Here is a 12,500-nt window from a genome sequence, read left to right on the forward strand (position 1 = left end):
CTCTCTCTCTCTCTCTCTCTCTCTCTCTCTCTCTCTCTCTCTCTGTATTTATATATAATAACATTGTTTAAGCTTTCACATGAATATGCACATGCGTCGTTACATACACACACATTGATTGAGGAATAGATAGATAAATAAAAGCACACACTCACACCACGTTTGTGTACGCGTGTGTGCGTATATGTGTGTAAGCAGGAGTAACAAATGTTGGCCCGGAGGACGTGAGTATAAAATAAAGCGGTCGTAAGTATAGTGAAGCCGGGATGTGATAAACCAGGTTGTAATCCCCCTCACATAAACCACTACCTTCCCCACCATGATAATATCCAGCACGCTCTCGCCACTTCTTTACTTGGACGGAAAGCAAGAAAATGGCTATCGTAAGTAACCTCAGCGAAGACTGAGAGAGAGAGAGAGAGAGAGAGAGAGAGAGAGAGAGAGAGAGAGAGAGAGAGAGAGAGAGAGAGAGAGAGAGTGAATAAATGCCGGTATTAAAGGGCCTATTTTTATCATTTTTAACTACAATTATGAGCCGTTTCTATGTTGGAGTGAAATGCGATGGGAAATTGCTTTTAGTATCTTGCGTTTCTTTATGACGAGGTGTTTCTTGGGAGATGTTACGAATTACTCCTTTGTTTCTTCTTGTTTTCTATTAGCGCCCAGGAAAGGCCTCGGGAGAATTTAACACTGGCGTAGTTAGTGGTGTCATATTTCCGTTTGCGTGAATATATGTATATATATATATATATATATATATATATATATATATATATATATATATATATATATATATATATATATATATATATATATATGTATATATATATTTACATATATATTTTTATATGTATATGTATTATATATATATATATATATATATATGTATTATATATATATATTTATATATATATATATATATATATATGTATAATATATATATATATATATATATATATATATATATATATATATATATATATATATATATATATATATGTAATTATATATATATATATATATGTAATTATATATATATATATATATATATATATATATATATATATATATATATATATATATATATATATACCGTTCTGAATGGGGATACCATAACATCGTGAAAGGATTTGCGTATCCCCATGATCAGCAGAGCTGTTCATGCTAGGTTGGTTTGCTGTGAGTGATCCGACGAAAATTTCCCACCATCACCACTCTGCACTGGCTAGATAGGTAATGAAAACTGGTCAACCCCAGGCATGAACTGACATGTTTGAGGCTTTTGTCCTGCTTTGAACTAGAAACGGCTACCTACATATATATATATATATATATATATATATATATATATATATATATATATATATATATATATATATATATATATATATATATATACAGTATATATATATATGTATTGATAATTTTTTTGAACATTGAAACGTGTTTTTTTCATATTTCAAATAAGCCATATATATTAATACATTAAAGTCTGGATTTTCTTAACGACCTCGGGATCAGAGCCCCAGGCGGAATCACCCAAAGACTATAATATCAGACCGGCCGGGATTTGAACCCTGGTCCAGGATATCTGTATGCCAGTGACCATACCACTCAGACACGAAGAAAGATAGAAGTCAATGACAATTCTTCTGTACAGTATATATATATATATTTATATATATATATAAAATTTGATTTTTCAACTCGGTAGGGGGCATCAACGCATATGCTTTCTTTCACACCACACAAGAGGTCTTAGTACCTAATTAATTTCATTTACAAGCGCCCCGCAGGAAAGGAAATTGTGCATGCTATTGGCTTCAGTAGAGAAGGTTCATCGGTTTTTAGGTGGCGTTTCCTCCACCAAGGGGTTCACAGCCCTTCGCTAGGTGCTCCTGTACCTTGAAGCATATTTTTCTCTTCAAAACCATTGATTGTACCACTTACGACTGTTGTTGTATAGCAGTCCTGACTGACCTGATGTGTGTGGTTATTGTTAGTATTAAGAGGGAGAGGCTCGACTGATAAAATGGAGACAGCGGAGAAGTTTTAAAAACTAGTAAAAAAAGTTTTGAGAGTAAACGTGAGAAAGAGCAAGAAATTGAGGGTCAATTGGTACCAAAGAGGGGAAACCATGAATATTGATAAAATGGAAATGGTTGATTCATATGAATATTGGAGGATAGATATAAGGCAGACGATGAAATGAACGAAGAGGTAGGCCTAAGCCACAGAATAGAACTTATCTGAGGAAGCCAAGATGAAAATGTATTGAGAATTTATTGAGATAACTTTAACTTTCCCTTTTTTTTTCAAGTGAATTATGGACGCTGAATAGTTACAAGAAAAGATGACGCTTTTGTTAGAAGAATTGATAGGATGAGAAATATGGTTATACATAAAACTAACCTTTAATGATGTTTTAAGTCTTGTTGAAAGGAGGGATTAGAGTAATATAAGGTGGTTTGGTCATGCAGAAAGAATAGATGTCTATAAAAACACGCATGGTTAACAGTACTGTGAGGTCTTAAGAGGAGACGAAGGTTGACGAATTATATTTTCAAAGCATTGTTATTATCATTCAAGATTACACACAGAGGACACATCATTTATATATATATATATATATATATATATATATATATATATATATATATATATATATATATATATATATATATATATATATATCATCAGTTGTTGCTAGTCCACTGCATAACGTCCTCCTATGCGTCTATACCCCAAAATTTTCTTAGCTTCTCAGTCCGTTGTCTTCTCTTCTATCCATCTTTTGTAATTTCTAGACACCCATTCTGATATTCGTAATGTTTATTTATTGCCTGTCATTCTCATTATATGTCCTGCCCATGTCCATTTCTTACTTTTTATTAGAATATCTTCTACTTTAGTTTGCTCTCGTATCCATATCGTTTTTTTCAGTCTCTGTATAATTTCTATCATTATTCTTTCCATAGTTCTTTGAGTTATAACTAGCTTATGTTCTAAGTCTTTAGAAAGGCTCTAAGTTTCAGATGTATTATTTAATACTAGTAAAACTATCTGATGATATATATATATATATATATATATATATATATATATATATATATATATATATATATATATATACGCACAGTATTTACACAAGCGCGCACAGACACACACACACACACACACACACACACACACATATATATATATATATATATATATATATATATATATATATATATATATATATATATATATATATATTCTTTAATGAAAGAAAAAACCTTCGTTACTATTTTCTGTTATCCTACTGTTCCCTCAATTAACATACTATAGCGCATGAAATTGTTTTTTTTCTATTCTCGTGGTAATCTTTAGAGCATTTTATATTTTAATGAACATGCATTCATTCAGATTCCATTACAGTAAACATTCCGTTTATATACCGCATATTATTTTCATTGTACTGCCTTTGCGTTAGTTCTTTGAGCGGTTGAAAGGAACCCTTTATTTGGCAAAAAAAATTCTATTCATCGTCGTTTGAATAAAAGCTTAAAACATTTGATGAATTACCGGGTCATTCGTTAAAATAAAATGAAAGTGTGCGTGGAAATAGATCATTGCCTTGTATATACTCATTTTAAGGAAAGGGACTATATACAGTTATTTACGATGAACAGTCATGAAACTCATTCATCATCGTGAATTGGAAGCTTTATGGATAAACGGTTGTATTCATAATTACGCATTACTCATTGTTTGCTTGTATCCAAAGAAACAACGATTCAAGTTAGTGAAATATGAGGAAGATATACCTTAGAGTTTGTAGGTTTCCATAATATTCTTTTCATATAGTTTTGTCCACTTTATGTTCAGTAGATGATGAAGTTATTGAATTTACTATAGAAAGGGAGTATAGGTATCTTTTTCTCTATCATAGTTATAAAATGGGTTCGTTTATCTCTCTCTCTCTCTCTCTCCCTCTCTCTCTCTCTCTCTCTCTCTCTCTCTCTCTCTCTCTCTCTCTCTCTCTCTCTCTCTCAACTCGAAGATGTATTATGTACACATTCGTAGTATGAAGCCTCAGTATTTAAGATAGAAAAAAATGCTATATCTCAAGAATATACTGAAACATACTTGTTCCATGTGTACTTATTGCATACAAAACTTTTATCTTTGTTCTAGAGCGCCGACATAGATGGAAAGAGAAACGAAAACTAGATGTGTTTTAGTTATATCTATTTTTAGGCGATTGCAAGGCGTAAGCTGAACAGTATATTGATTTCGTCTTGCCTCTGTTCATGTCAGGACCGCTTAAAATGAATATTCTTCAATGTCAATCATTCCATCGACCTTTAGAAGGTTTTATTTTTAAGTACACGAAACACATTAGAATTTCTAGTGCTCAGCTTTTGCTGCTGCTCTTGTTGGTGCTTCTGTTCCTTCTTCTGCTTTTCCTGCTGCTCTTGTTGATTTTTCTTTTCCTTCTCCTGCTGTCCCCGCTTTTCCTGCTGCTCTTGTTGATTTTTCTGTTCCTTTTCCAGCTGTCCCTGCTTTTCCTGCTGCTCTTGTTGGTGCTTCTGTTCCTTCTCCTGCTGTCCCTGCTTTTGCTGCTGCACTTGTTGATTTTTCTGTTCCTTCTCCTGCTGTCCCTGCTTTTTCTGGTGCTCTTGTTGGTGCTTCTGTTCCTTCTCCTGCTGTCCCTGCTTTTTCTGCTGCTCTTGTTGGTGCTTATGTTCCTTCTCCTGCTGTCCCTACTTTTCTGCTGCTCTTGTTGGTGCTTCTGTTCCTTCTCCTGCTGTCCCTATTTTTTCTGCTGTTCTTGTTGGTGCTTTTGTTCTTTCTTCTGCTGTCCCTATTTTTTCTGCTGCCCTTGTAGGTGCTTTTGTTCTTTCTCCTGCTGTCCCTCCTTTTTCTGCTGATCTTGTTGGTGCTTCTGTTCCTTCTCCTGCTGTCCCTGCTTTTGCTGCTGCTCTTGTTGGTGCTTCTGTTCCTTCTCCTGCTGTCCGTTCTTTTGCTGCTGCTCTTGTTGGTGCTTCTGTTCCTTCTCCTGCTGTCCCTACTTTTCTGCTGCTCTTGTTGGTGCTTCTGTTCCTTCTCCTGCTGTCCCTCCTTTTTCTGCTGATCTTGTTGGTGCTTCTGTTCCTTCTCCTGCTGTCCCTACTTTTCTACTGCTCTTGTTGGTGCTTCTGTTCCTTCTCCTGCTGTCCCTACTTTTCTGCTGCTCTTGTTGGTGCTTCTGTTCCTTCTCCTGCTGTCCCTACTTTTCTGCTGCTCTTGTTGGTGCTTCTGTTCCTTCTCCTGCTGTCCCTCCTTTTTCTGCTGATCTTGTTTGTGCTTCTTTTCCTTCTCCTGTTGTCCCTGCTTTTGCTGCTGCTCTTGTTGATTTGTCTGTTCCTTCTCCTGCTGTCCCTACTTTTTCCTGCTGCTCTTGTTGGTGCTTCTGTTCCTCCTCCTTCTGTCCCTCCCTTTTCTGCTGCACTTGTTGGTGCTGCTGTTCGTTTTCCTGCTGCTCTTGTTTGTGCTTCTGTTCCTTCTCCTGCTGCCCCTGCTTTTCCTGCTGCTCTTGTTTATTTTCCTGTTCCTTCTCCTGCTGTTCCTGCTTTTCCTTCTGCTCTTGTTGGTGCTCCTGTTCCTTCTGCTGCTGTTCCTCCCTTTTCTGCTGCTTTTGTAGGTGCTTCTGTTGCTTTTCCTGCTGTCCCTATTTTTTTCTACTGCTCTTGTTGGTGCTTCTGTTCCTTCTCCTGCTGTCTGTTCTTTTGCTGCTGCTCTTGTTGGTGCTTCTGTTCCTTCTGCTGTCCCGGCTTTTTCTGCTGCTCTTGTTGGTGCTTCTGTTCCTTTTCCTGCTGTCCCTATTTTTTTTTACTGCTCTTGTTGGTGCTTCTGTTCCTTCTCCTGCTATCCCTTGTTTTTCTGCTGCTCTTGTTGGTGTTTCTTTTCCGTTTCCTGATGTCCCTCCTTTTTCTACTGCTCTTGTTAGTGCTTCTGTTCCTTCTCCTGCTGTCCGTTCTTTTGCTGCTGCTCTTGTTGGTGCTTCTGTTCCTTCTGCTGTCCCGGCTTTTTCTGCTGCTCTTGTTGGTGCTTCTGTTCCTTCTCCTGCTGTCCCTACTTTTCTGCTGCTCTTGTTGGTGCTTCTGTTCCTTCTCCTGCTGTCCCTCCTTTTTCTGCTGCTTTTGTAGGTGCTTCTGTTCCTTTTCCTGCTGTCCCTATTTTTTTTCTACTGCTCTTGTTGGTGCTTCTGTTCTTTCTCCTGCTATCCCTTGTTTTTCTGCTGCTCTTGTTGGTGCTTCTTTTCCGTTTCCTGCTGTCCCTCCTTTTTCTACTGCTCTTGTTGGTGCTTCTGTTCCTTCTCCTGCGGTCCGTTCTTTTGCTGCTGCTCTTGTTGGTGCTTCTGTTCCTTCTGCTGTCCCGGCTTTTCCTGCTGCCCTTGTTGATTTTTCTGTTCCTTCTTCTGCTGTCCGTTCTTTTGCTGCTGCACTTGTTGGTGCTTCTGTTCCTTCTCCTGCTACCCCTTGTTTTTCTGCTGCTCTTGTTGGTGCTTCTGTTCCTCCCCCTTCTGTCCCTCCCTTTTCTGCTGCACTTGTTGGTGCTTCTGTTCGTTTTCCTGCTGTCCCTATTTTTCCTGCTGCTCTTGTTTGTGCTTCTGTTCCTTATCCTGCTGTCCCTGCTTTTCCCGCTGCTCTTGGTTTATTTTCCTGTTCCTTCTCCTGCTGTTCCTGCTTTTCCTTCTGCTCTTGTTGGTGCTCCTGTTCCTTCTGCTGCTGTCCCTCCTTTTTCTGCTGCTTTTGTAGGTGCTTCTGTTGCTTTTCCTGCTGTCCCTATTTTTTTCTACTGCTCTTGTTGGTGCTTCTGTTCCTTCTCCTGCTGACTGTTCTTTTGCTGCTGCTCTTGTTGGTGCTTCTGTTCCTTCTGCTGTCCCGGCTTTTTCTGCTGCTCTTGTTGGTGCTTCTGTTCCTTCTCCTGCTGTCCCTACTTTTCTGCTGCTCTTGTTGGTGCTTCTGTTCCTTCTCCTGCTGTCCCTCCTTTTTCTGCTGATCTTGTTGGTGCTTCTGTTCCTTCTCCTGTTGTCCCTGCTTTTGCTGCTGCTCTTGTTGATTTGTCTGTTCCTTCTCCTGCTGTCCCTACTTTTTCCTGCTGCTCTTGTTGGTGCTTCTGTTCCTCCTCCTTCTGTCCCTCCCTTTTCTGCTGCACTTGTTGGTGCTTCTGTTCGTTTTTCTGCTGTCCCTATTTTTCCTGCTGCTCTTGTTTGTGCTTCTGTTCCTTCTCCTGCTGTCCCTGCTTTTCCTGCTGCTCTTGTTTATTTTCCTGTTCCTTCTCCTGCTGTTCCTGCTTTTCCTTCTGCTCTTTTTGGTGCTCCTGTTCCTTCTGCTGCTGTCTCTCCTTTTTCTGCTGCTCTTGTAGGTGCTTCTGTTCCTTTTCCTGCTGTCCCTATTTTTTTCTACTGCTCTTGTTGGTGCTTCTGTACCTTCTCCTGCTGTCCGTTCTTTTGCTGCTGCTCTTGTTGGTGCTTCTGTTCCTTCTGCTGTCCCGACTTTTCCTGCTGCCCTTGTTGATTTTTCTGTTCCTTCTTCTGCTGTCCGTTCTTTTGCTGCTGCACTTGTTGGTGCTTCTGTTCCTTCTCCTGCTATCCCTTGTTTTTCTGCTGCTCTTGTTGGTGCTTCTGTTCCTCCTCCTTCTGTCCCTCCCTTTTCTGCTGCACTTGTTGGTGCTTCTGTTCGTTTTCCTGCTGTCCCTATTTTTCCTGCTGCTCTTGTTTGTTCTTCGGTTCCTTCTCCTGCTGTCCCTGCTTTTCCTGCTGCTCTTGTTTATTTTCCTGTTCCTTCTCCTGCTGTTCCTGCTTTTCCTTCTGCTGTTGTTGGTGCTCCTGTTCCTTCTGCTGCTGTCCCTCCTTTTTCTGCTGCTTTTGTAGGTGCTTCTGTTGCTTTTCCTGCTGTCCCTATTTTTTACTACTGCTCTTGTTGGTGCTTCTGTTCCTTCTCCTGCTGTCTGTTCTTTTGCTACTGCTCTTGTTGGTGCTTCTGTTCCTTCTGCTGTCCCGGCTTTTTCTGCTGCTCTTGTTGGTGCTTCTGTTCCTTCTCCTGCTGTCCCTACTTTTTCTGCTGATCTTGTTGGTGCTTCTGTTCCTTCTCCTGTTGTCCCTGCTTTTGCTGCTGCTCTTGTTGATTTGTCTGTTCCTTCTCCTGCTGTCCCTACTTTTTCCTGCTGCTCTTGTTGGTGCTTCTGTTCCTCCTCCTCCTGTCCCTCCCTTTTCTGCTGCACTTGTTGGTGCTTCTGTTCGTTTTCCTGCTGTCGCTATTTTTCCTGCTGCTGTTGTTTGTGCTTCTGTTCCTTCTCCTGCTGTCCCTGCTTTTCCTGCTGCTCTTGTTTATTTTCCTGTTCCTTCTCCTGCTGTTCCTGCTTTTCCTTCTGCTCTTGTTGGTGCTTCTGTTCCTTCTGCTGTCCCGGCTTTTTCTGCTGCCCTTGTTGATTTTTCTGTTCCTTCTTCTGCTGTCCGTTCTTTTGCTGCTGCACTTGTTGGTGCTTCTGTTCCTTCTCCTGCTATCCCTTGTTTTTCTGCTGCTCTTGTTGGTGCTTCTTTTCCGTTTCCTGATGTCCCTCCTTTTTCTACTGCTCTTGTTGGTGCTTCTGTTCCTTCTCCTGCTGTCCGTTCTTTTGCTGCTGCTCTTGTTGGTGCTTCTGTTCCTTCTGCTGTCCCGGCTTTTTCTGCTGCCCTTGTTGATTTTTCTGTTCCTTCTCCTGCTGTCTGTTCTTTTGCTGCTGCACTTGTTGGTGCTTCTGTTCCTTCTCCTGCTATTCCTTGTTTTTCTGCTGCTCTTGTTGGTGCTTCTTTTCCGTTTCCTGATGTCCCTCCTTTTTCTACTGCTCTTGTTGGTGCTTCTGTTCCTTCTCCTGCTGTCCGTTATTTTGCTGCTGCTCTTGTTGGTGCTTCTGTTCCTTCTGCTGTCCCGGCTTTTTCTGCTGCCCTTGTTGATTTTTCGGTGCCTTCTTCTGCTGTCCGTTCTTTTGCTGCTGCACTTGTTGGTGCTTCTGTTCCTTCTCCTGCTATCCCTTGTTTTTCTGCTGCTCTTGTTGGTGCTTCTTTTCCGTTTCCTGATGTCCCTCCTTTTTCTACTGCTCTTGTTGGTGCTTCTGTTCCTTCTCCTGCTGTCCGTTCTTTTGCTGCTGCTCTTGTTGGTGCTTCTGTTCCTTCTGCTGTCCCGGCTTTTTCTGCTGCCCTTGTTGATTTTTCGGTGCCTTCTGCTTTCCCTGCTTTTGCTGCTGCACTTGTTGGTGCTTCTGTTCCTTCTCCTGCTATCCCTTGTTTTTCTGCTGCTCTTGTTGGTGCTTCTTTTCCGTTTCCTGATGTCCCTCCTTTTTCTACTGCTCTTGTTGGTGCTTCTGTTCCTTCTCCTGCTGTCCGTTCTTTTGCTGCTGCTCTTGTTGGTGCTTCTGTTCCTTCTGCTGTCCCGGCTTTTTCTGCTGCCCTTGTTGATTTTTCGGTGCCTTCTGCTTTCCCTGCTTTTGCTGCTGCACTTGTTGGTGCTTCTGTTCCTTCTCCTGCTATCCCTTGTTTTTCTGCTGCTCTTGTTGGTGCTTCTTTTCCGTTTCCTGATGTCCCTCCTTTTTCTACTGCTCTTGTTGGTGCTTCTGTTCCTTCTCCTGCTGTCCGTTCTTTTGCTGCTGCTCTTGTTGGTGCTTCTGTTCCTTCTGCTGTCCCGGCTTTTTCTGCTGCCCTTGTTGATTTTTCGGTACCTTCTGCTTTCCCTGCTTTTGCTGCTGCACTTGTTGGTGCTTCTGTTCCTTCTCCTGCTATCCCTTGTTTTTCTGCTGCTCTTGTTGGTGCTTCTTTTCGGTTTCCTGATGTCCCTCCTTTTTCTACTGCTCTTGTTGGTGCTTCTGTTCCTTCTCCTGCTGTCCGTTCTTTTGCTGCTGCTCTTGTTGGTGCTTCTGTTCCTTCTGCTGTCCCGGCTTTTTCTGCTGCCCTTGTTGATTTTTCTGTTCCTTCTCCTGCTGTCTGTTCTTTTGCTGCTGCACTTGTTGGTGCTTCTGTTCCTTCTCCTGCTATTCCTTGTTTTTCTGCTGCTCTTGTTGGTGCTTCTTTTCCGTTTCCTGATGTCCCTCCTTTTTCTACTGCTCTTGTTGGTGCTTCTGTTCCTTCTCCTGCTGTCCGTTATTTTGCTGCTGCTCTTGTTGGTGCTTCTGTTCCTTCTGCTGTCCCGGCTTTTTCTGCTGCCCTTGTTGATTTTTCGGTGCCTTCTGCTTTCCCTGCTTTTGCTGCTGCACTTGTTGGTGCTTCTGTTCCTTCTGCTGTCCCGGCTTTTTCTGCTGCCCCTGTTGATTTTTTGGTACCTTCTCCTGCTTTCCCTGCTTTTGCTGCTGCACTTGTTGGTGCTTCTTTTTCCTTCTCCTGCTGTCCCTTGTTTTTCTGCAGCTCTTGTTAGTGTTTCTGTTCCTTTTCCTGCTGTCCCTATTTTTTCTGCTGCTCTTGTTGATGGTTCTGTTCCTTCTCCTGCTGTCCCTGCTTTTTTTGGCTGCTCTCGTTGGTGCATATACTCCTCCTCCTGCTGTCCCTGATTTTGCTGCTGTTCTTGTTGGTGCTGCTGTTCCTTCTTCTTCTGTCCATGCATTTGTTGCTGCTCTCGTTGGTGATTCTGTTCCTTCTGCTGCTGTCCCTGCTTTTGCTGCAGCTCTTGTTGGTGCTTTTGTTCCTTCTGCTGTCCCTTCTTTTGCTGCAGCTCTCGTTGGTGCTTCTGTTCCTTCTCCTGCTGTCCCTGCTTTTGCTGCTGCAGGAAAACACCCTACCCTTTGTTGTTTTCTGTATAAAAGTGTTTGTAAAAAAAAAAAAAAGGTAAAATTCCAAATCACACACGCGAACAATAAACCCTTACGATGTTGAATGGGCTTTCTTCTCCATCTCTTTCTTTTCGATACGATCCACGCTCCCACCCATTCACCCTTTTCCTTCGGGGGAAAAAAAGAAGTTTATTCACGCCGGCAAATAAACAAAAACACTGCAACAAAAATACATCAAAAAATACAAACACGACCCCTCACCCTGATGACAGGGGGAGAATGTCAATAGGCCACCTGTCAGTCAGTGGCACTGACTCAAACTTCATCCCTCTCCCTCCCCCCTACCCATCCCCCTCCATACCATACCCCTAGTTCTTCCCTCCCCATTGATACTCCACTACCTAATGCCACTAGGTGCGTCCTACCCCTCCACCATCACCGCTGTCCTACACCTTCATAAGCCATTGGTATTTAGGTTTTTCTTTTCTTTTTTCAGATTACTGTTGATTTTCCTTGGCTTAGTTCATTGTTGAATATCTTCCTTATTTATCTTGTTTTATTTGGATATTGATATATATATATATATATATATATATATATATATATATATATATATATATATATATATATATATATATATATATATAGCGCATTTTTATGCATTAGAATGAATTAAATGTTGACGTTTTGTGGTTTGTCTTAGGTATACGTGCTATTTATCAATAATGACTCAGGGCTGTATACGCTCATTTACTATATTCCCACACATTTATCATACTAAGCTCATGTTCTATTATTACCAATACTAATTCATCTTACGATTGAGTATATTAATATCCTACTTGTGCGTTTTACCATATTTCGTAGAAACATGTTTTAATTCCCGGTAATTGACATGACTAAGGTGGATACCGAGGGTGGGTAGTAAAGTATTTATATATATATATATATATATATATATATATATATATATATATATATATATATATATATATATTATATATATATATATATATATATATATATATATATATATATATATATGTATGTATGTGTGTGTGTGTGCGTGTATATATATATATATATATATATATATATATATATATATATATATATATATATATATATATATATATATATATATATATATGTGTGTATATATATATATATATATATATATATATATATATATATATATATATATATATATATTTATGTATATATATTTATGTATGTATATATATATATATATATATATATATATATATATATATATATATATTTATACGTTTATATATATTTATATATATTTATATATTTACATATACTGTATATAGTTATATATTTATACATACATATTATATATAGATATAAATTTATATATATATACATTATATATAGTTATATATATATATATATATATATATATATATATATATATATATACTGTATATATATACATATATACATATATATGTATATGTGTATATATATATTTATATATATACTATGTATATATATATATATATATATATATATATATATATATATATATATATATATATATATATATATATATATTTCATAAGTTAATTCGATATATTTATGATCTTACCTTGGTTTCAATATTTTACTCGAAGAGATTCTTAGCTCTGAATTATCTAAGTGGCCTTCTGCCTTCCATACTGCTTTTTAATTGTTGTCTCTTCGTAGTTCAATACACTACAGTTACC

At 39.2% G+C, this 12,500-nt stretch overlaps 1 protein-coding gene across 1 annotated transcript in view; it reads right to left on the bottom strand.

Annotated features, from left to right (window-relative positions):
- Positions 1-4,349: 4,349 nt before the first annotated feature.
- Positions 4,350-12,500, bottom strand: part of LOC137620011 (homeotic protein female sterile-like) — a 45,589-nt gene continuing 37,438 nt past the window's right edge. The window contains exons 5-11 of the mRNA XM_068350291.1: positions 10,349-10,757; positions 9,010-10,137; positions 8,506-8,886; positions 7,460-7,705; positions 6,216-6,607; positions 5,411-5,695; positions 4,350-4,709 (exon numbers count right to left, since the gene is read on the bottom strand). Of these exons, the coding sequence (XP_068206392.1) occupies positions 4,350-4,709; positions 5,411-5,695; positions 6,216-6,607; positions 7,460-7,705; positions 8,506-8,886; positions 9,010-10,137; positions 10,349-10,757 (3,201 nt within the window). The remainder of the gene's footprint in view (positions 4,710-5,410; positions 5,696-6,215; positions 6,608-7,459; positions 7,706-8,505; positions 8,887-9,009; positions 10,138-10,348; positions 10,758-12,500) is intronic.

Source organism: Palaemon carinicauda, chromosome 26 (genome assembly GCF_036898095.1).
Source record: "Palaemon carinicauda isolate YSFRI2023 chromosome 26, ASM3689809v2, whole genome shotgun sequence".
Classification (NCBI taxonomy): Eukaryota; Metazoa; Arthropoda; class Malacostraca; order Decapoda; family Palaemonidae; genus Palaemon; species Palaemon carinicauda.